Source organism: Arachis hypogaea, chromosome 9 (assembly GCF_003086295.3).
Source record: "Arachis hypogaea cultivar Tifrunner chromosome 9, arahy.Tifrunner.gnm2.J5K5, whole genome shotgun sequence".
In the NCBI taxonomy this organism is placed as follows: Eukaryota; Viridiplantae; Streptophyta; class Magnoliopsida; order Fabales; family Fabaceae; genus Arachis; species Arachis hypogaea.
The window spans coordinates 28,106,461-28,131,653 of NC_092044.1; the positions used below are offsets into that span (position 1 = coordinate 28,106,461).

Genomic DNA, 25,193 nt, shown 5'->3' on the forward strand with positions numbered 1-25,193 from the left:
AACATGATCGAGAACCAACAGCTGATTAGCCGTGCTGTGACAGAGCATCTGGACCGTTTTCATTGAGAGGATGGGAGGTAGCCACTGACAATGGTGACACCCTACATACAACTTGCCATGGAAGGAACTTTGCACTTTGGAATTGAGTTAAATATTACATTACAGAAATTCAGAAGACAAAGCATCTCCAAAACTCCAACATATTCTCCATTATTAAAGTAACAATTATTTATTTCACGCTCTTTTATTTTTCTAATAATTCCAACTGATAATTTTAATTGATATCCTGACTAAGAATAATAAAATAAACATAGCTTGCTTCAAACCAATAATCTCCGTGGGATCGACCCTTACTCATGTAAGGTATTACTTGGACGATCCAGTATACTTGCTGGTTAGTTGTGCGAATTGTCAAAGAGTGGGATTGCATTTCATGCACCAGCCAGCCACCTTCTAGTGAGTGATGACTCTTCTTTTTGGGGCCTCTTTGGGCCTTTCTTGGGTCTCCTGTGGCAGTTCATCCGATCTCTTTGTAGAGAGGTCGGTGGTCGACTAACCCAGTAAGAGATCGGCCGGTTTGTTTTAGTCTAACCCAGAACTTATAGCTCGGTCCAGGGTATGAACACCGGCTAATATGACTTTGTTGGCTGCTTTCGCCTGTCCGTTGGCCTATGGGTGTTCTACTGAGGTGTACTGGCGCTTGATTCTCAGATCAGCTACTAGGTTTCTGAAGCCCATGTCAGTGAACTGAGTACCATTGTCCGTGGTGATGAAGTAGGGAACCCCAAACCTTGTGACAATATTTCTATATAGAAACTTCTGACTTCTTTGTGATGTCACGGCGGCCAATAGCTCGGCCTCAATCCACCTAGTGAAGTAGTCTGTTCCTACAATGAGGAATTTAACTTGTCCTAATTCCTGGGGGAATGGTTCGAGGAGGTTGAGTCCCTATTTTGCGAACGGCCATGGTGAAATGACGCAGATGAGCTCTTCGGGTGGGGCGATATAGAAGTTGGCGTGCTTCTGGCATGGGGGGCACATTTTGACGTACTCTGTTGCTTTCTTCTGTAAGGTCGGCCAGTAGAAGCTGGCTCGGAGGACCTTTTTAGATAGAGCCCGCGCCCCGAGGTGGTTACCGCACATGCCACTATGGATTTCCTCCAGGACCTCCTTTATGGCGGATGTCGGTACGCACTTGAGCAGGGGTGTTGAAATCCCTCTTCTGTATAAGATGTCGTCTACCAGGGTGTAACATTGTGCTTCCCTTATGAGCTTTTTTGTCTCCTTTTTGTCCGTGTGAAGTGTTTCAGATTTGAGATAGTTGATTATGGGGGTCATCCACTCTCGGTCCTGGTCGGATATGTTTAGAACCTTCTCTTCCTCCGAGGTTGATGGATTTTGTAGGGTTTCTTGGATGAGGCTTCTGTTGTTACCCCCTGGTTTGGTGCTGGCTAGTTTTGAAAGTGTCAGCCCGGGTATTTTGTTCTCGAGGTATATGCCGGATCACATATCCCATGAATTTCTTGAGCTGTTCTCTGGTTTTGTCTAGGTATTTTTTTATGGTGGGATCTTTTGCCTGTTAGCTTCCATCTATTTGTGAGGTCACTACTTGCGAATCGCTAAAGATGGTGAGCTTTTGGACTCCGACTTCCCTAGCTAGCTTCAAACTGGCCAGTAGGGCATCGTACTTGGCTTGATTATTTGAGGCGGAGAACTCAAACTTTAAGGAGAGTTTGAGTTGGGTCCCTTGATTGCTTTTTAGGATAACGCCTGCTCCACTTTCGGCTTTGTTTGATGAGCCGTCAACATAGAGATTCCAATCAATGGGGGTTCTGGGGTGTTGGTGTACTCTGCGATGAAGTCGGCCAGGTACTGAGACTTGATAGCTGTCCGAGTTTCGTACTTGAGGTCAAATTCGGACAACTCGACAGCCCATTGTAGGATTCTTCCAGCTAAGTCGGTTTTCTGCAGGATGCCTTTTATGGGTTAGTTCGTATTTTGATGGTGTGGACTTGAAAGCATAGTCAGAGCTGTCGAGAACTAAGTATAAGTGCGTAGGCAAATTTTTCTATCTTTGGATAGTTTAGTTTTGCCCCTTGTAAAGCCTTGCTGATGAAGTAGATGGGTTATTGTCTGTTGTCATCTTCTCTGACTAGTATTGATATTATCGCCCGACTTCTAACGGCGAGGTACAGTATTAGTTCTTCTCCTTGTCTAGGTCGGGTCAGAATAAGTGGTTACCCCAGAAATGTTTTGAAGTCTTGGAAGGCTTGTTCGCATTCTAGGGTCCATTTGAACCTCTTTCCTTTCTTTAGTGATGTGTAGAAAGGGAGAGATCTTAAGGCTGATCCAGATAGGAACCTAGACAGGGCCGCTAGTCTTTCGTTTAGCTGTTGTACCTCGTTGATGCAGGTTGGGCTTTTCATGTTGAGTATGGCTTGGCATTTGTCTGGGTTTTTCTCCATCCCTCTCTAGGTAAGCATAAACCCTAGGAATTTTCTGGCTTCTCCCGCGAAAGTGCACTTTGTGGGATTTAATCTCATCCCGTGCTTTCTTATGGTGCCGAATACTTTGGCAAAGTCGGGTAGCAGCATTTCTTCCCTTTGTGTTTTTACCAACATGTCATCTACGTAGACTTCCATCAGCTTTCTGATGTGGCCGGCGAAGACTTTGTTCATCAATCTCAGATATGTAGCCCCTATGTTCTTGAGTCCGAATGGCATGACTACGTAACAGTAGTTTGCTTTCGGGGTTAGGAACGAGGTCTTTTCTTGGTCCGGTTGATGCATCGGGATCAGGTTGTACCCCGAGTAGGCATCCATGAAGGAAAGGCATTTGTATCCCGATGAGACGTCGACTAGGGTGTCGATATTCAGGAGGGGGTAGGGTTCTTTTGGGCAGCCTTTGTTGAGGTCGGTATAGTCGACACACGTTCGCCACTTTCCATTTGGGTTTTTGACCAGTACGACATTGGCTAGCCATAGTGGGTATTTGACTACCCTTATGAACCCTACCTCTAATAAGGCCTGTACTTGTTCCTTGATGAGCGGATAATTTATACGCTTTTTGGCACTGTTTTTAGTATGTTTTTAGTACATTTTTGTAAGTTTTTAGTATGTTTTTATGAGTTTTTATTTAAAATTCACTTTTCTGGGCTTTACTATGAGTTTGTGTGTTTTTCTGTGATTTCAGGTAATTTCTGACTGAAATTGAGGGACCTAAGCAAAAATCTGATTTAGAGGCTGAAAAAGGACTGCAGATGCTGTTGGATTCTGATCTCTCTGCACTCGAAGAGGATTTTCTGGAGCTACAGAAGCCCAATTGTCGCGCTCTCAATTGCGTTGGAAAGTAGACATCTTGGGCGTTCCAGCAATGTATAATAGTCCATACTTTTCCCAAGATTTGATGGCCCAAACCGGCGTTGCAAATCAGCCTCAGAATTCCCGGCGTTTAACGCCGGAACTGGCACAAAATTTGGAGTTAAACGCCCAAACTGGCATAAAAGCTGGCGTTTAACTCCGGAAAAGTCTCTACACATGAAAGCTTCAATGCTCAGCCCAAGCACACACCAAGTGGACCCCGAAAGTGGATTTTTATGTCATTTACTCATTTTTGTTTATCCTAGGTTACTAGTTCACTATAAATAGGATCTTTTGACATTGTATCTGTACCTCATGACACTTTACACATTCCATATTGTACCTTCTACGGCATGAGTCTCTAAACCCCATGGTTGGGGGTGAGGAGCTCTGCTGTGTCTTGATGGATTAATGCAATTACTACTATTTTTCATTCAATCACGCTTGCTTTCATTCTAAGATATCACTTGTTCCTCAACTTGATGAATGTGATGATCCGTGACACTAATCATCATTCTCACCTATGAACGTGTGCCTGATAACCACCTCCGTTCTAATTTAGATTGAGTGGATATCTCTTGGATTCTTTAACCAGAATCTTCATGGTATAAGCTAGAATTGATGGCGGCATTCAAGAGAATCCAGAAGGTCTAAACATTGTCTGTGGTATTCTGAGTAGGATTCAGGGATTGAATGACTGTGACGAGCTTCAAACTCGCGATTGTGGGGCGTTAGTGACAGACGCAAAAGAATCACTGGATTCTATTCCGACATGATCGAGAACCGACAGATGAATAGCTGTGATGTGACAGAGCACGTTGAACATTTTCACTGAGAGGATGGGAGGTAGCCATTGACAACAGTGAAACCCTACATAAAGCTTGCCATGGAAGGAGCCTTGCGTGCATGAAGAAGAAAACAGTCGGAAAGTAGAGATTCAGAAGATAGAGCATCTCCAAACCCTCAACCTGTTCTCCATTACTGCAAAACAAGTATTTATTTCAGGTTCTTTTACTTTTCACAATTAAACCTGAGAATTATTGATATACTGACTAAGAGTTACAAGATAACCATAGCTTGCTTCAAGCCGACAATCTCCGTGGGATCGACCCTTACTCACGTAAGGTATTACTTGGACGACCCAGTGCACTTGCTGGTTAGTTGTGCGGAATTGCAAAAGTGTGATTGCAATTTCGTGCACCATTCCTCCACGACATGTGACCTTTTCGGGCTGAGCTTTTTGTGCCTCTGTTGCATTGGTCGAGATCTGGGGTACACTGCCAGTTTGTGGTACATTGAGCCGGGATCTATGCCGAGCATATCTACGGCCTTCCACGTGAATAGGTCGGAATTCTCCTTTAGGAACTTTATCAGTAGCTCCTTTAGGTCTACTTAGGTTTGGACCTATGTTTGTTGTTTTATCTTAAGTATCTCTGACTTGGACCTCTTCGGTCTCGCCTTCTGGTTGAGGACAAAATTCTTCGCGAGCCTGGGTTTCCCCGAGTTCAATAGTATTGGTCTCTTTTCCTCTTGGGTCGTCTTTGAGGTTCAAATTTTTGTTGTAACAGCATTGCGCAAGTTTTTGGTCTTCTTTTATGGTGGCTATCCCTTCTGGATTTGGGAACTTCATACATAGGTGTGGAGTGGAGACTACAGCGGCGAGCTGATTTAGTGTTGTCCGACCTATGAGGGCGTTGTATGCGGAGCTCATGTCGACTTTGATGTAGTCTATGCTCTGCGTTCTGGACCGCGTTCTTTTTCCGAAGGTCGTGTGTAGTAGGATATACCCGAGTGGTTGGATTGGGGCATCTCCCAGTCCGAACAGGCTGTTGGGGTATGCTTTGAGCTCCTTTTCTTGTAGTCCGAGCTTGTCGAAGGCGGATTTGAATATGATGTCCGCGGAGCTTCCTTGGTCGTCCTGCATTTGGTGGAGATTGGCATTGGCGAGTATGATGGTAATGACCATGGGGTCATCATGCCCAGGGATGATTCCCGCAACGTCTTCTTTAGTGAAGGTGATAGTGGGGAGGTCGGGTGACCTATCCCCTTCTCTGACATGGTATACCTCTTTAAAGTGTCTTTTGCGAGATAATTTGGAGATTCCTCCTTCTGCGAATCCTCCGTTGATCATATGGACGTGTCTTTTCGGGGTGTGATGAAGGCGTTCAGCTCGTCCGCCCACCTTATCCCTTCTTCTCTTTCTTGGCTCGTTCATTCTGCTAGCTAGGAATCAATCTAGTCTTCCTTCTCGGGCCAGTTTTTCTTTGACATTCTTCAAGTCGTAGAACTCGTTCGTGGGGTGCCCGTAGATTCTGTGGTATTCGCAGTACTTGATCCGACTTCCTCCCTTTTGTGTTTAATTGGGCGAGGAGGTGAGATCTTTTTTGTGTTGCATATTTCCCGGTAGACGTCCACTAAGGATACTCGAAGAGAGGTATAGTTATGGTATTTCCTGGACTTCTCTATGGATTGGTCTTCCTTTCTCTGTGACTCCTTATCTTTGTCCCGAGATGGGTAGGAGAGCCCAGTTTTGGAGGTTTCTCCTAATCGGGAGTTTTCCTCCATGTTGATGTATTTCTCAGCCTATTGTTGCACTTCATTCAGGGATGTGGGGTGTTTCTTAGATATGGAGTGGCTAAAAGGTCCCTCGCATAGACCGTTGATGAGTCCCATGATGGCTGCTTCTGTCAGGAGGTTCTATATGTCGAGACATGCTTTATTGAATCTTTCCATGTAGCTGCGGAGGCTTTCCCGATCTCCCTGTTTGATTCCTAGAAGGCTTGGAGCATGTTTGGTCTTACCCTTTTGTATGGAGAATTTGACTAGAAATTTTTGGGCAAGGTCGCCGAAGCTTGTGATTGATCTTGAGGGCAAGCTATCGAACCACTTTATTGCCGTTTTGACTAGTGTGGTCGAGAAGACTTTGCAATGAGTTACATCTGAGGCATCCGTGAGGTACATCTGACTCCTAAAGTTACTGAGGTGATGGCTTGGGTTGGATGTACTGTCATATAGGGTCATGTCGGGAGCTTTAAAGTCTTTTGAGACTTTAGCCTTCATGATTTCCTTTGTGAACGGGTCTTGATCTTTGTGGGGGCTAGTTTCGCGGTTGGATCAAGTGGCTCTAGTTTTGAGGTCGGCTTCGAGTTTTCAGAGTTTTTTCTCCAATTCCCGATGCCGTCTTGTTTCTCTCCGGAGATCTTGTTCGGCTTCTTGCTGTCGTTCGGCCTCTTGTTCGAGCTATTTGAGGCGATCCTGTTGTTTATCTGCGTTATGGGGTTGCTTATCTCCTTTGGAGTGGTGTGCATCCTTTGGGGAGGTTGGTATGGCATCCGTGTCCTTTCTTGATGTTCCTTCTTCTAATCTGGAGGTGTGGTCCTTGGCAAAGAGGTTGTTTGCCATGACGTTGGGATGACTTCTAGGTTCCCCGACAACGGCGCCAATGTTCTGAGGGTTACCTAAAACTGGGAGGTCGATCTCAAACAGTTTCAAGGTTACCGTGTCTGATTTGTTAGAGTGGGAGGCGCTGCTGATCCTCGTTCACCAGAGGGGGGTGGTACCTGCAAGAGACTCCGATGCTTAAGTCAATACGGGCTTTAGGCAGGTGTTTTTGTAGAATTGGAGTATGAGTTATACCTGGGTGCTCCAATGTATTTATATTGGTATTTGACGATCTTCCTTTGAGATAAGTTTGTTATCTTATCTTATCTTTTGTGAGTGAGATCATCTTCTTGGCCCAACCGTCTTATAGTAGTCGGTGACCCTTATGTTTTGGGCCTTTGCAGGCCTCTGTGATGATCTTCCGAGCCCTTTGTGAAGAGACCGTAAAATGGGCCAACCTTTAGAGAGGTCGGTCAACTGGCCAACCTTGAGGAAGGTCGGTCAACTTTTTCTTTTGTCCAACCCGGACCTTATAGCTCAGTCCGGGATATGAACACATAGAGATTACTCATTTGTTCTCAAAGTTATATCTCGGATAAGGGTTACTCATCTATACCTAAAGCCATTGATCAATATCTCATTCATTCTCAAATTCCTCGAGCTAACTTCAAAATTGTTTTTGAATTTAAACTCTTTTCAAAAGACATATATCATTTCTTAGTTAAACTTCTCAGTATGGCCTCTAGACTTTAGGGAAGCGACAACCAATCTCATTTCAAAACCAAATCATTTAAACCCAAACATAATTCATTACTTTCTTAAATAAATCAAAATTAAATAAAACAATTCTTCAATCAAAATTATCCAAAATAAAACTTCTCAAAATTCTTCTAAAAATTTTAGCAGCACCTCCCCTAAAGCTCGGATTTTGCCACCCTGCGCAGGTCCTATCCAAACTATTACTCAAATTCCTTTCAAATCGTTTCCAATAAATCAAACCAATTCCAACAGCAAAATCATTTTCAATAAATTAAAACCATTTCTAATATCAAAATATTTATAAAATCAAACCAATTAAAAATTAAACCGCTTACAAAATAAATCATTTTCATGTCTTAAATCATATCCAATCCTCAGAATCATTTCTGACAAATCAAACAAACCAATTTCAAGAAACCAGTCCAACAACGACCAACTCAATAAAACTAAATCAACAATTAGAATAACCAGCATCCTCAAATAATTCAATAAATCAATAAGATAAATAATCATATCCATCCAAAACAGTTCAGTTTAACCATAAAAATCACGTAATCATAAAATCCATTTTCATATTATTATCGACTTATAACAATTCTTAAATGTAAAAAGAATTTAAGAAAACCTCCTTACCTCATTCACGGCTCAATCAAGCGACAAAACTTTGTTTTCTCTCAACCCAGTATGGTGGCAACCGCAACCTTAGCTCCAAACTACTTTCGCAGCAACCAGAGCAACTCTAATCGCAACATATAATAACTGAAACTCAATTTTATACCATTAATGTTGCCAAAACCTCAGCTAAGATAACAGAACATCGACAAAAGAACATTTTGGAATGAAAAGCTTACTGCAACTAAGAAAAAATAGAACCAAGTAGCGGTAGAATGGCTCAACGGCAGCAAAATGGTGATGGAACACAGCTCCTTGAATGGCAAGAGAAGAGGCTCATGGCAGCGGAGCTGGTGTTAATCTGTGGCAGAAATGGAGGCAACAGCAATGGCATCTCAGCAACAGTGACGGCAGAGGAACGATGACTTCAACCACATCAACAACGGTGCAAGATTTCACTCTCATCGCGATTTGTTCCCCTCGCGTTGAGCTCCATTTACCGGCGAACCTATATTGATGGAGACGATGAACAATGGTGGTTACTGGCGCGACGACAATGACTGGGCGTAGCTCTTCCAGCTCGCGTCTTCTCCCTTCTCTCGGCGGCACTGACGCAACTCGTGGTTCCATGGATGGCGGCAACAAGGTGCGAGCTCTCCCTCTCTTCTTATGCGTGATGACAGCAGCAGCTCAGTGGAACAGTGGCGACGGCTCCACGGTGGTGACGTAGGCGCGACGGGGTGCGGTGGTGATGCGGCTCCCTCTCCTCTTCTCCCTTCTTCTCCGTTCTCTCTTTCCCTCTTATTTCTTTGATTCATGGTGTGTGTGTGTGTGTGTGTTTTGTGTTGTTGAGTGTCGTTGAGAGTGTGAAAGGGAGTTGGGGTGGCGGTGAGGTGGTGGAAATTTTAGCATTTTGTGTGTGTATGTCTGTTTTGAAATTAAAGTTCGGGTTAGGGTAGTTTAGGTAATTTTGATAAAAGTAGCAATAATTGAGTAATTAAAAATAAATTTTAATCCAATACTAATATTTATAAATAGGTTTAATTACTCGTTTGTCCTTATAGTGTCACAAAATTTTTAATTAGGTCTCTATACTTTTTTTCCTTTCAATTGAGTCCTTGCACCAATTTTTTTTAATTAGGTCCCTATACTTTCTTTTCCTTTTATTTGGGTTTCTGCACCAATTATTTTTTAATTGGGTCCCTATACAATTAAACCAATTACTGTCAAGAGGGACCTAATTGAAAAAAGATTTGGTGCATGGACCAAATTAAAAGAAAAAAAAGTATTGGGATCTAATTAAAAATTTTGCGAAACTATAGAGACCAATAGAGTAATTAAACCTTATAAAAATACCAATTATCAAATTACAATTTATTTTCAAAAAAATACTCTAATCCAATAATTAGAGATAATAAAATTAATTTCCTTTAAAATCATAAAATAAAGCTCAAAATCTAAATATTCAAAATTAAACATATAAAATTTTCATTATTTCTCAATCACCAAAGCTTTAAATCAACAATAAGAAAATATCTAATTAATATAAAAATCTCTAAAAATATAATCTTAAATAAATATAATAAATTATACAATAATTTGTTACTAAATTTTAAAAAAGCTGGAGTCTTACAACAATGATCAAATTGTTGTGAGCATATGGGTAATGCTCTATTTGACAAACTCAGGTGATGATATGAATTGATTCCAAATCGAATTTAGAACCTTACATCTACTTGCAATTTTGGGCTCACACCTCACAAGGATCTACCATATGATTTCATCAGAAAATTTTGACAGTTTCGTGAGATGGCTTGTGGATGGAGGATTAGTCATCTTTGGAAGAATGCAGCAAAAGTTAAGAAGTTTGTTATATTTCATAGTGTATTAGAATATGTTTGTTAGGAAGGTTGGAGGGTTTAGTGTAGTGAGAGTGACTTAAGAAACCATGAACTTGTGATGTTTAGAAGGCATAATGGAGAATTCTGGGTAGCATCTGATGGTATCTTTATAGGAGAAAGTTATATGGAATCCACACTTTTTCTCGTACTCTGAATATTATTGTAATATTTTATGGTTCGTGGTTGCATGTATAAAAAGTAATGGTGATGTCTTCTATTAATTTGTTAGATTTATAATAGATATACCTGAAAGTGTAGATACATATTATATGATCCTGTTGGATTTTACATAGCGTAGTTGATGAGCGGATAATTTATATGCTTTTTGGCATTGTTTTTAAGTAGTTTTTAGTAGGATCTAGCTACTTTTAGGGATGTTTTCATTAGTTTTTATGTAAAATTCATATTTCTGGACTTTACTATGAGTTTGTGTATTTTTCTGTGATTTCAGGTATTTTCTTGCTGAAATTGAAGGACCTGAGCAAAACTCTGATAAGGAGGCTGACAAAGGACTGCTGATGCTGTTGGATTCTGACCTCCCTGCACTCAAAATAAATTTTCTGGAGCTACAGAACTCCAAATGTTGCGTTCTCAATGGCGTTGAAAATTAGACATTCAGAGCTTTTCAGCAATATATAATAGTCCATACTTCATTCGACATTAGATGACGTAAACTGGCGTTCAACGCCTGTTCCATGCTACATTCTGGAGTCAAACGCCAGAAACACGTCATAAACCAGAGTTAAACGCCAAAAACACGTTACAACTTGGTGTTTAACTCCAAGAGAAGCCTCAACATGTGTAAAGCTCAAGCTCAGCCCAAGCACACACCAAGTGGGCCCCGGAAGTGGATTTCTGCATCAATTACTTATTTCTATAAACCCTAGTAACTAGTTTAGTATAAATAGAACTTTTTACTATTATACTAGGTGTATTTTGACAATACAGTCTCTTGACCATTCGGTCTTTTGATCATTCATGGGGGCTGGCCATTCGGCCATGCCTGGACCTTCATCACTTATGTATTTTCAATGGTAAAGTTTCTACACACCATAGATTAAGAGTGTAGAACTCTGATGTACCTCGAGTTTTAAAGCAATTACTACTATTTTCTATTCAATTTAGCTTATTCTTGTTCTAAGATATCCGTTGCACTTCAACCTGATGGATGTGATGATCTGTGACACTCATCATCATCCATCCTTATGAACGCGTCATTGACAACCACTTCCGTTCTACCTTAGAACGAGCGCATATCTCTTGGATTCCTTGATCAGAATCTTCGTGGTATAAGCTATAATTATTGGCGGCCATTCCTGAGAATCCGGAGGTCTAAACCTTGTCTGTGGTATTCTGAGTAGGATTTAGGGATTGAATCACTGTGACGAGCTTCAAACTCGCGATTGTTGGGTGTGATGACAAACGCAAAAGAATCAATGGATTCTATTCCGACATGATCGAGAACCGACAGATGATTAGCCGTGCTGTGACAAGAGCATTTGGACCTTTTTTACTGAGAGGATGGGAAGTAGCCATTGAAAGATTGGATGAGAGCAGTAGGAAAGCAGAGATTCAACAGGAATACAGTATCTTCATGCGCTTATCTGAAATTCCCACCAATGAATTACATAAGTATCTCTATCCTTATTTTTTGTTTATTTATTATTATATTCGAAAACCACTGTAACTATTTGAATCCGCCTAACTGAGATTTACGAGATGACCATAGCTTGCTTCATACCAACAATCTCTGTGGGATCGACCCTTACTCACGTAAGGTTTATTACTTAGATGACCCAGTGCACTTGCTGGTTAGTTGTGCGAAGTTGTGAAGAAAGTGCTGAGTTATAAACGCGCATACCAAGTTGAGCGCCATTGTTAGAGATCACAATTTCGTGCACCAAGTTTTTGGCACCGTTGTCGGGGATTGTTCGAGTTTGGACAATCGATGGTTCATCTTGTTGCTCAGACTATGTAATTTTCTTTTCAAAAAGTTTTCAAAAATCTTTCAAAAAATTTTCTCTTTTTCGTTTCTCTAAAGATTATTTTCGAAAAATCCAAAAAAAAAAGAAAATTTCAAAAAAACCCAAAAAAATTTAATAAAATCATAAAAATAAAAAACATTTTGTGTTTCTTGTTTGAGTCTTAAGTCAATTTTTAAGTTTGGTGTCAATTGCATGTTTTTAAAATTTATGCATTTTTTCGAAAATTCATGCATGTGTTCTTCATGATCTTCAAGTTGTTCTTGATAATTTTCTTTGTTTGATCTTTGCATTTTCTTGTTTTGTGTCTTTTGTTGTTTTTCATATGCATTTTTGCATTCATAGTGTCTAAGCATGAAAAATTGCTAAGTTTGGTGTCTTGCATGTTTTTTTTTCTTGAAAATTTTTCAAAAATAAGTCTTGATGTTAATCTTGATCTTCAAAGTGTTCTTGGTGTTCATCTTGACATTCATAGTGTTCTTGCATGCGTCATGTGTTTTGATCCAAAATTTTCATATTTTGGGTCATTTTTTGTTTTTCTCTCTCCTCATTAAAAATTCAAAAATAAAAAATATATATTTTCCTTTTTTCTCTCAAAATTTCGAAAATTTGAGTTGACTTAGTCAAAAAATTTTAAAACTTAGTTATTTCTTATGAGTCAAGTCAAATTTTCAATTTTAAAAATCCTATCTTTTCAAAATATTTTTCAAAAATCAAATCTTTTTCATTTTTCATTTATGATTTTCGAAAATTTAAAATTATTTTTCAAAATCTTTTTCTTATCTTTATTTCAAAATTTCGAAAACCTTACTAACAATTAATGAGATTGATTCACAATTTTGAAGTTTGTTACTTTCTTGTTAAGAAAGGTTCAATCTTTAAATTCTAGAATCATATCTTTTAGTTTCTTGTTAGTCAAGTAATCAATTTTAATTTTTAAAAATTAAATCTTTTTCAAAATATCATTTTCAATCATTTCTTTTAAAAATATCTTTTTTCAAATCATATCTTTTTCAAAATCAATTTCAAAATATCTCTTCTAACTTCTTATCTTTTTAAAATTGATTTTTAAATCTTTTTCAACTAACTTATTAACTTTTTATTTGTTTTAAAATTCATATCTTTTTCAAAACCACTTAACTACTTCCTCCTCTCTAATTTTCGAAAATTCCTCCCTCTTTTTCAAAACTTTCTTAATTAACTAATTGTTTCAAATTTTAATTTTAATTTTAATTCTTCTCTTAATTTTCGAAAATCACTAACCTTTTTTCAAAATTAATTTTCGAAATTCTCTCCCTCTTATCTTCTTCTATTTATTTATTTATCTACTAACACCTCTCTTTCCACTCAAGAATTCGAACCCACTCTTCCCCCCTTGTGTTGGATTCTTACCTTTTCCTTCTTCTATTCTTTTATTCTTCTACTCACATAAAGGAATCTCTATAATGTGGTAAAGAGGATCCCTATTATTATTATTTTTTGTTCCCTTCTTTCTCATATGAGCAGGAGCAAGGACAAGAATATTCTTGTTGAAGCAGATCCTGAACCTGAAAGGACTCTGAAGAGGAAACTAAGAGAAGCTAAATTACAACAATCCAGAGACAACCTTACAGAAATTTTCGAAAAGGAAGAGGAAATGGCAGCCGAAAATAATAATGCAAGGAGGATGCTTGGTGATTATACTACACCTACTTCCAAGTTTGATGGAAGAAGCATCTCAATCCCTGCCATTGGAGCAAACAATTTTGAGCTGAAACCTCAACTAGTTGCTCTAATGCAATAGAACTGCAAGTTCCATAGACTTCCATCAGAAGATCCCTATCAGTTTTTAACTGAGTTCTTGCAGGTCTATGAGACTGTTAAGACTAATGGAGTAGATCCTAAAGTCTACAGGCTCAGACTTTTCCCTTTTGCTGTAAGAGACAGAGCTAGAACATGGTTGGACTCTCAACCTAAAGATAGCCTGGACTCTTGGGATAAGCTGGTCACGGCCTTCTTGGCTAAGTTCTTTCCTCCTCAAAAGCTAAGCAAGCTTAGAGTGGATGTTCAAACCTTCAAACAAAAAGTTGGTGAATCCCTCTATGAAGCTTGGGAAAGATACAAGCAGATGACCAAAAGGTGTCCTTCTGACATGCTTTCAGAGTGGACCATTCTGGATATATTCTATTATGGTCTATCTTAATTCTCTAAGATGTCACTGAACCATTCTGCAGGTGGATCCATTCACCTAAAGAAAGTTCCTGCAGAAGCTCAAGAGCTTATTGACATGGTTGCAAATAACCAGTTCATGTATACTTCTGAGAGGAATTCCGTGAATAATGGGACGCCTCAGAGGAAGGGAGTTCCTGAAATTGATGCTCTGAATGCCATATTGGCTCAGAACAAAATGTTGACTCAGCAAGTCAACATGATTTCTCAAAGTCTGAATGGATGGCAAAATGCATCCAATAGTACCAAAGAGGCATCTTCTGAAGAAGAAGCTTATGATCCTGAGAACCCTGCAATGGCAGAGGTAAATTATATGGGTGAACCTTATGAAAACACCTATAATTCATCATAGAGAAATCATCCAAATTTCTCATGGAAGGATCAACAAAAGCCTCAACAAGGCTTTAATAATGGTGGAAGAAATAGGCTCAGCAATAGCAAGCCTTATCCATCATCTTCTCAGCAACAGACAGAGAATTCTGAGTAAAGCACCTCTAACTTAGCAAACATAGTCTCTGATCTGTCTAAGGCCACTTTAAGTTTCATGAGTGAAACAAGGTCCTCCATCAGAAATTTGTAGGCACAAGTGGGCCAGCTGAGTAAGAAAGTCACTGAAACTCCTCCTAGTACTCTCCCAAGCAATACTGAAGAGAATCCAAAAAGAGAGTGCAAGGCCATTGACATAATCAACATGGCCGAACCAAGAGAGGAAGGAGAGGACGTGAATCCCAATGAGGAAGACCTCATGGGACGTCTCTCAAGCGAGAAGGAGTTCTTTATTGAGGACCTAAAGAAATCTGAGGCTCATATAGAGACCATAGAGATCCCATTAAACCTCCTTCTGCCATTCATGAGCTCTGAAGACTATTCTTCCTCTGAAGAGGATGAAGATGTAACTGGAGAGCAAGTTGCTCAATATCTAGGAGCCATCATGAAACTGAATGCCATGTTTTTTGGTAATAAGACTTGGGAAGGTGAACCTCCCTTGCTCATTAGTGAACTAGATACTTGGGTTCAGCAAACTCTACCTCAAAAGAGACAAGATCCTGGTAAATTCTTAATACCATTACCATGGGCACCATGACCTTTGAGAAGGCTCTGTGTGACCTAGGGTCAAGCATAAATCTTATGCCACTCTCTGTAATGGAGAAGCTGGGGACCATTGAGGTACAGCCTGCCATATTCTCATTAGAGATGGCAGACGGATCACAAAGACAAGCTTATGGATTAGTAGAGGACGTGTTAGTGAAGGTTAAAGGCCTCTACATCCCTGCTGATTTCATAATCTTAGACACTAGGAAGGAGGAGGATGAATGCATCATCCTTGGAAGACCATTCCTAGCCACAGCAGGAGCTGTGATTGATGTTGACAGAGGAGAGCTAGTCCTTCAATTTAATGGGGACTACCTTGTGTTTAAAGCTCAAGGATCTTCTTCTGTAACCATAGAGAGGAAGCATGTAAAGCTTCTCTCAATATAGAGTCAAACAAAGCCCCCACAATCAAACTCTAAGTTTGGTGTTGGGAGGCCACAACCAAACTCTAAGTTTGGTGTTAAACCCCCACATTCAAACGCTAAGTTTGGTGTTGAGAGTCCACAATATTGACCTGATCACCTGTCAGGCTCCATGAGAGCCCACTGTCAAGCTAGTGACATTAAAGAAGCGCTTATTGGGAGGTAACACAATTTTTATTTATCTAATTTTATTTTTATTATTCTTTTATGTTTTATTAGGTTCATGATCATGTGGAGTCACAAAACAAATACTAATATTAAAAACAGAATCAAAAACAGCAGAAGAAACAGCACACCCTGGAGGAAGGGCTTACTGGCGTTTAAACGCCAGTAAGGAGCATCTGGCTGGCGTTCAATGCCAGAACAGAGCATGGATCTGGCGTTGAATGCCAGAAACATGCAGCAATCTGACATTTAAACGCCAGGATTGCTCACTGAGAAAAGCTGGCGTTCAACGCCAGAAACATGCTGCAGATTGGCGTTGAACGCCCAAAACAAGCATAGAATTGGAGTTTAATGCCAGAAACAAGCATCAATCTGCCGTTAAATGCCAGGATTGCATGCAGAGGACGTTTTACACGCCTCATTGGTGTAGGGATGTAAATCCTTGACACCTCATGATCTGTGAACCCCACAGGATCCCTACCTACCTCAACTCACCCTCTCTCTCTTTTTCACACAATCCAATAAACATTCTTCTCCAAAACCCTTCACCAATCACCTCAAATCTCTCTTCCCCATCACCTCTTCACCACTCACATCCATTCACTCTTCCCCATAAACCCCACCTACCTTCAAAATTCAAAATCTCTTTCCCAACCAAACCCACCCTAAATGGCCGAAACTACTCCCTCTCCCTTCCCTATATAAACCCCTCTATCCTTCTTCATTTTCACACACCACAACCCTCTCTTCTTCACCTTGGCCGAAACCACACACATCTCCCTTTCCTCCATATTTTCTTATTCTTCTTCTTTTCTTTCTTCTTTTGCTCGAGAGCGAGCAATATTCTAAGTTTGGTGTGGTAAAAGCATAGCTTTTTTGTTTTTCCATAACCACTTATGGTACCTAAGGCCGGAGAAACCTCTACAAAAGGGAAAGGGAAGACAAAAGCTTCCACCTCTGAGTCATGGGAGACGGAGAGATTCATCTCTAAAGCCCATCAAGACCACTTCTATGAAGTTGTGGCCAAGAAAAAGGTGATCCCTGAGGTCCTTTTCAAGCTCAAGAAAAATGAGTATCCAGAGATCCAACATGAGATCCAAAGAAGAGGTTGGGAAGTTCTGACCAACCCCATTTAACAAGTTGGAATCCTAATGGTTCAAGAGTTCTATGCCAATGCATGGATCACTAGGAACCATGATCAAAGTATGAACCCGAATCCAAAAAATTATCTTACAATGGTTCGGGGAAAATACTTAGATTTCAGTCCAGAAAATATGAGGTTGGCATTCAACTTGCCTATGATGCAAGAAGATGCATGCCCCTATACTAGAAGGGTCAAGTTTGATCAAAGGTTGGACCAAGCCCTTATGGACATATGTGTGGAAGGAGCTCAATGAAAAAGAGACTCAAAAGGCAAGCCGGTTCAACTGAGAAGACTGGACCTTAAGCCTGTGGCTAGAGGATGGTTGGAGTTCATCCAACGCTCCATCATCCCCACTAGCGACCGATCTGAAGTTACTATATATCGAGCCATCATGATCTATAGCATCATGATTGGAGAGGAAGTAGAATTTCATGAAGTTATCTCTCTTGAATTCTACAAAGTAGCCAAAAAGCCCTCCACCATGGTAAAGCTAGCTTTTCTTCATCTTATTTGCCTTCTATGCTACTCAGCTGGAGTTATCATAGAAGGAGACATTTTTATTGAAGAGGATAAGCCCATCACCAAGAAAAGGATGGAGCAAACAAGAGAGGCCATCCATGGATCTCAAAAGATGCATGAGGAAGCTCATCATCAAGGAATCCCTGAGATACCTCAAGGGATGCACTTTCTTCCCAACAACTATTGGGAATAACTCAACACGTCTCTAGAAGACTTGAGTTATAACATGGACCAACTAAGCGTGGAACACCAAGAGCACTCAATCATTCTCCATGAGATTAGAGAATATCAAAGAGCAATGAGGGAGGAGCAACAAAGGCAAGTAAGAGACATAGAATAGCTCAAGGACATCATTGGTCCTTCAAGAAGAAGGCGCCACCATCACTAAGGTGGACTCATTCCTTGTTCTTATTTCTCTGTTTTTCAGTTTTTAAGCTTCATGTTTAACTATGTTTTGTGTCTTTACTTCATGATCATTAGTAACTATGACTTAAGGCTATGAATAATTCCATGAATCCTTCACCTCTCTTAAATGAAAAATGTTTCTAATACAAAAGAACAAGAAGCACATGAGTTTCGAATTTATCCTTGAAATTAGTTTAATTATATTGATGTTGTGACAATACTTTTTGTTTTCTAAATGAATGTTTGAACAGTGCATATTTTTTTATCTTGTTTATGAATGTTAAAATTGTTGGCTCTTGAAAGAATAATAAATAAGAGAAATGTTATTGATGATCTGAGAAATCATAAAATTGATTCTTGAAGCAAGAAAAAGCAGTGAAGAACAAAAGCTTGCGAAAAAAATGGCAAAAAAAATTGTTATAGAAAAAAAAAAGAAAAAGCAAGCAGAAAAAGCCAATAGCCCTTAAAACCAAAAGGCAAGGGTAAAAAGGATCCAAGGCTTTGAGCATCAATGGATAGGAGGGCCAAGGAGGTAAATCCAGGCCTAAGCGGCTAAATCAAGCTGTCCCTAACCATGTGCTTGTGGCATGCAGGTCCAAGTGAAAAGCTTGAGACTGAGTGATTAAAGTCGTGATCCAAAGCAAAAACAGTGTGCTTAAGAGCTCTGGACACCTCTAACTAGGGACTTTAGCAAAGCTGAGTCACAGTATAAAAAGGTTCACCCAGTCATGTGTCTGTGGCATTTATGTATCCGGTGGTAATACTGGAAAACAAAGTGCTTAGGGCCACGGCCAAGACTCATAAAAATAGCTGTGTTCAAGAATCAACATACTTAACTAGGAGAATCAATTAACACTATCTGAACTCTGAGTTCCTATAGAATCCAATCATGCTGAACTTCAAAGGATAAAGAGAGATGCCAAAACTGTTCAGAAGCAAAAAGCTACAAGTCCCGCTCATCTAATTAGAACTAATATTCATTGATATTTTGGGATTTATAGTATATTCTCTTCTTTTTATCCTATTTGATTTTCAGTTGCTTGGGGACAAGCAATAATTTAAGTTTGGTGTTGTGATGAGCGGATAATTTATACGCTTTTTGGCATTGTTTTTTGGTAGTTTTTGATCTAGCTACTTTTAGGGATGTTTTCATTAGTTTTTATGTAAAATTCACATTTCTGGACTTTACTATGAGTTTGTATGTTTTTCTGTGATTTCAGGTATTTTCTGGCTAAAATTGAGGGACCTGAGCAAAACTCTGATAAGGAGGCTGACAAAGGACTGCTGATGCTGTTGGATTCTGACCTTCCTGCACTCGAAATGGATTTTCTGGAGCTACAGAACTCCAAATGGTGCGCTCTCAATGGCGTTGGAAATTAGACATTCATAGCATTTCAGAAATATATAATACTCAATACTTTATTCGATATTAGATGACGTAAACTGGCGTTCAACGCCAGTTCCATGCTGTATTCTAGAGTCAAATGCCAGAAACACGTCATAAACCAGAGTTAAACGCCAAAAACACGTTACAACTTGGCGTTTAACTCCAAGAGAAGCCTCTGCACATGTAAAGCTCAAGCTCAGCCCAAGCACACACCAAGTGGGCCCTGGAAGTGGATTTCTGCATCAATTACTTATTTTTGTAAACCCTAGTAACTAGTTTAGTATAAATAGAACTTTTTACTATTGTATTAGGTGTCTTTTGACAATACAGTCTCTTGACCATTTGGTCTTTTGATCATTCATGGGGGCTGGCCATTTGGTCATGCCTAGACCTTCATCACTTATGTATTTTCAACGGTGGAGTTTCTACACACCATAGATTAAGGGTGTGGAGCTCTGCTGTACCTCGAGTTTTAATTTAATTACTACTATTTTCTATTCAATTCAGCTTATTCTTGTTCTAAGATATCTATTGTACTTCAACCTGATGGATGTGATGATCCGTGACACTCATCATCATCCATCCTTATGAACGCGTGATTGACAACCACTTCCGTTCTACCTTAGAACGAGCGCATATCTCTTGGATTCCTTGATCAGAATCTTCGTGGTATAAGCTGAAATTATTGACAGCCATTCCTGAGAATCCGGAAGGTCTAAACCTTGTCTGTGGTATTCCGAGTAGGATTCAGGGATTGAATGACTGTGACGAGCTTCAAACTCGCGATTGTTGGGCGTGATGACAAACGCAAAAGAATCAATGGATTCTATTCCGACATGATCGAGAACCGACAGATGATTAGTCGTGCTGTGACAAGAACATTTGGACCTTTTTTACTGAGAGGATGGGAAGTAGCTATTGACAACGGTGATGCCCTACATACAACTTGCCATGGAAGGGAGTATGAAGGATTGGATGAGAGCAGTAGGAAAGCAGAAATTCAACAGGAATACAGTATCTTCATGCGCTTATCTGAAATTCCCACCAATGAATTACATAAGTATCTCTATCCTTATTTTCTGTTTATTTATTATTATATTCGAAAACCACTATAACTATTTGAATCCGCCTAATTGAGATTTACGAGATGACCATAGCTTGCTTCATACCAACAATCTCTGTGCGATCGACCCTTACTCACGTAAGGTTTAATACTTGGACAACCCAGTGCACTTGCTGGTTAGTTGTGCGAAGTTGTGAAGAAAGTGCTGAGTTATAAATGGGCATACCAAGTTGAGCACCATTATTAGAGATCACAATTTCGTGCACCAGTAGTACTAATTTAGTTATTTTGGATTGTGATTAATAAATGCATATCCTTTAATTTCTTCGATAGTAGATAGTATACGACTGATGTATAGTATTAAATTTGAATTTATATATTTAGTAAGACTTGGGTGATAATGCATCTATGTAGCATAGAGTTATGATTAAGACTAACAATTAGGTATTAGAACCTAAACTATAGAAAATCTTTTGTGTTGTAATATAAAAAATTTTCTGTACGAATATGATATTTGAATTAAAATACCTTTCACTGATAAGAAAATGCATTTCATGCTTGGATAGTACATAATTAATGAGTCTACCTTCGACTGTATTAAGCCTAAAAAAAAGGTCTAGTGTCATTGAAAATGAAGTATGTGATGAACGTATTAGTAGTATCTGAAATTGCTGGAGCTAGTATCTTATTTACATTCTGGATATATGAATTATAGTAAAAATTGGATTCTTCTATTCATTTGCATCTATTAATTGCTTTCTTATCTGTTGTTGTCAAAGTATTAGTTGCTAACTTATTGAGATCTTGTTTGTATAATTTGTTTCTATATAAATATAATTATTTAAAAACAAACTTAAAAGGAGAATCACATAATGAATCTTTTGAAAAAAAAATTATAGGAAGATGGAATCTGCTAAAACTAACATGAAATAGAATTAGTAAAAATCAAATAATATTTTTGAGATAGTATTTTACAAATTGGTAGCTTCCACGAAGAGGTTCAGGTAGTTTTAAACAATAACAGTAACTAATATTTTCAATTAAATTTTTATATTTAAGAAGAAAATATAGTAGTATGTGTCCAAGACGAATTAAAATTTGTGTTACTTCTTCTGTATCTAGTCATTTAAATAGTTTATTAATCAGTGTATTATTAGTAGATATCTATTGAGACTGTTTACTAATAGTACTGTGAGGTCATGATATTGGAATTTAATTCACAAAATCTTAGTCGTTAGTAAGAATTATTTTTCTGACCTATTAGACAGTCCAAAAAAATTTATTTCATTCTTCATTCATGAAGCACTATAACTTAGAACACGTAAAGGGTGGTTGATGAAAAAAAAATGTCATTTTACAGCAATAACCCAATAAATTGTGTTGAAGATGTAGAGATAACAAAAAATAGTATAATATATATATATATATGTCAAATTTAGTGACGCAATTTGAATAAAAGTAGAAACTATAAATACTTTAACATTTATTTTTTAAAATTTTTTATTTAATGTTTCCATTGAATCACATCAATATAATGACAAGTTTGATGCAAAAAATAGGATCAAGATATGATAATATAGAGGAAGATATTTTAAGATATTATGCATGTATAATGCATGATTCATGAGTTAACCTTAGATTATATTGAGTCTCATAGAATAAAAGGTCTACTACCATTAAAAATTTAGTATATGGTAATTTTATTGGTAGTATCTAAAGTTTCTTGAGCTAGTATCTAAAATATTCATGGACTGCCCATTAAGATACATTAAATATTGGAGGTGCTTTCTTCTAAAAATAGAGGTGGATTCATTAGTTTCGTACTACACTTAGTTTTTTGTATTAGTAGATCTACATATAAAATTTTATTTTCTACAATTCAGGTAAGATTTTTCAATCCAACTATTATGTTAAAAGATATCTATTGATATTGTTCACCCATATTAGTGTGAGGTTAAGACATTAAAATTTGATTCACAAAATCTAAATCTTTATTAAGAAATCTCTTTTTTGACCTATTAGACAGTTGAGAACATTTATTTCATTATTTATTCATGAAGGTCTATAACTCATAACTGTCAAGGATCATTGATTAAAGAAAATGTCACTTCACAATAGTAATCCAATAAATTATATTAAAGATATAGGTATAATAGAAAATAGTAATAAGAGTATCATCGAATAAGATAGATAATTAAATTCATAGTTAGCTAAAAATTAATAAAGACAAAATTTTTGTAACATGAATTAATGTTTATATATTTCTTTAACATATACAGAATAATGTAATATGTGCTCGTATTGCTTTTTTTACTTTTGCTCAAAATTCTTTTTTCTTGCTCTAAGTTAATTGACTTGTTGCATATTAGTTTCATTTATTAATTCAATTATAGTAATTTTATATTATTGTCGGTGTAAATTATATGGCTTAATTTAATTCAATTATTGCCATTTTAATATCTGAAAGACAAAAAAATTTGGAACACAACATAACAGAGTTAAAATATTTTTTAAATATTTATACTTAACTTGAATGGATGTGAATTTTTAAATATATACTTCAAAATCTAGCACTGATTCATTTGTTGTGATATTGTTAGGAAATGTTATAAATAAATTATGCTATCAAAAAAATAGTATTAGGTATATATTAACAAAGTGGGGATTTGCTATTCAATGAAGATGTAGTAACTTTACTTAACTCTTCCATTTTAAATTTTACTGAACATTATTTTCTCATTTTATATCTGGATTTCATTAACTATAAGATTTGATTGTATTTTTAATAGATTTTTTTTTAATTTTGTGAATCATATACTCATTTATTATGATTAAATTGTTATAGGCTAACAATTTATGGAGCAACTGAGAAAAAGTGAAAGCTATGTTAAATATGAATTAGACATGAAAAGATAAGTTGTATTGAGTTGGTGATATTTGGTGAGAGTTATTGAAAAATATATGTGAATATAACTCAAGCACTCTAATATTTTTGTGCCTTTTGAAAAGCTAGTACTTTTATATTTGAAACTTTTTTTTTGTTTAGAGTGCTTCAATTGTGAACAATATTTATATTTATATTTTTTTAGTGTTAAATATATACTTTAAATTCTTTTTTAAATTTTGTACAATGTTTTATTATTCTTTGATAAGATTTGGTAATTCTATTTCTTTAATGAAACAGAGACAATTAAAGCTAATAAGAGGCTTAGAGACAACAATAGGTAAAAACTAATATTCGATATTAATATATAAACAGCCAATTGATTGATTCATCATCAAATAGTTATAGACTTAGTTCTTAAAGGAAGCTACATAACACAATAAAGAAAGACAAAGATCATAAACATCTGATGCTAAATTTCATAAAAGTCTATCTTGATTAAGAAATTACAAATAAATCCTAAACTATGCCTTCAAAATAAAACATAAAGTAGTGCTAATAATATCTTAAAAAATAAAGCTCTGGCTGTTGTCATAATACTAACATAGTAACATATTCAATCTCTAGTCCATAATTTTTTTGTCTTTCCTCTTTAACACCTTTGTAGCAGATGTTTGTGGGCATTTGTCTTTGTCAAGATCAACAACAACTTGTTGTATAACCTCACTTGAAAGTCTCTTTTGTGATGACCTAAGGCTACCGATGGTAATTATTTTATTCACTGACTCCTATAAATGATGATAGAGATGTTGGGTTATTTTATTTCACCAAAGAAAGATAAATTATGATTTGTGTTCTTATCTAAAATTTATGTAACAGAAGATGAAGATAAAGGTACATAACTTAGCAAGAGAAATAGAACGATCATCTCCAAGACTATGAATAAGCCCAAAAGAATTGTTCGTTGAACTATCATCCACCAACTGGAGCATAAATGAATAGAATAGTTGGAATATTAATATTTTTTATAAAGTGAGCGTGACTCTAAATGCTAGAAAATATTTGATGATACAAAAAACTTTACAGATCCAGAATCTTCGTCAAGCTTATGAGTAAACTTTTTTATAGTATCATGGTCATCAGAGATCCTTCTAACATTATAAACCACATTATTTCTAGCGATATTGATAGCTTTAATATTGATCTTGAACATATTTTTGTCCAATATTACATCATGGTTGCTGGGATAGTTATTGGAGTTGTCGTCCTATATCGATGTGAAAAATAGTCCAATTAAATTTATGAATATTGATAATGCTTTTTAACTTATTGTAGCGGGATTTTAAAATGGTGGGACTATAAAATCATTTATTAGTAAAGTGTAATTGACTTGGCATTTAGCTCTAACAGTTTTGGCTTCCATTTCAACTATTGATTTGGCCTCATTCTCTCAAACCTGATAACTGAATAAGGTAATTCGAAAATTTGGACAAAATGGATAATTTACTGCATAGACATTGTATATTAAAGAAATACCTCAAAGATACAAGTACCCCTTCCTTCACACAAGAATCACAACTAAAGTGATCTCCTATTGGTTTAGCTTTTTTCTGACACACTATGCAGGCAGCATAAAACCAATTATCCTTGTCAACATCCAATGCAACAATTGAATCAAGGATCCATAATACACCTCCCTGATATGAAAAATTTAGTTTAGATCCAATTGTGTATTCTGAATTCTACATGTTATTTTGAGATGAACCTGTAGATTTATTTCAACATATTATATTCATTGTGTCTTTAGTATACATATTGTGGGCGTGTAATTTTAACATACATATAATTTACTAATTGTGATGCTAGTGATAATTACAATAACACATACATATGTAGAATTCAAGACATTC

General features: G+C 37.4%; 1 protein-coding gene and 1 non-coding gene across 2 annotated transcripts; both read right to left on the reverse strand.

The window, feature by feature from the left end:
• Positions 1 to 4,782: 4,782 nt before the first annotated feature.
• On the reverse strand, positions 4,783 to 5,490 carry LOC140175102 (uncharacterized). Its single transcript, XM_072202019.1, has one exon. It carries the CDS (start codon positions 5,488 to 5,490, stop codon positions 4,783 to 4,785), a length of 708 nt encoding a protein of 235 aa, XP_072058120.1.
• Positions 5,491 to 14,023: 8,533 nt separating this feature from the next.
• LOC112714119 (small nucleolar RNA R71) lies at positions 14,024 to 14,131 on the reverse strand. The gene has a single exon (XR_003159075.1). It is a non-coding gene; the product is annotated as a small nucleolar RNA R71 (small nucleolar RNA).
• Positions 14,132 to 25,193: the final 11,062 nt, after the last annotated feature.

What these genes read in the sequence shown, in the direction of transcription:
- LOC140175102 (XM_072202019.1), bottom strand. Translation starts at nt 5,490, where the DNA reads ATGATCAACGGAGGATTCGCAGAAGGAGGAATCTCCAAATTATCTCGC.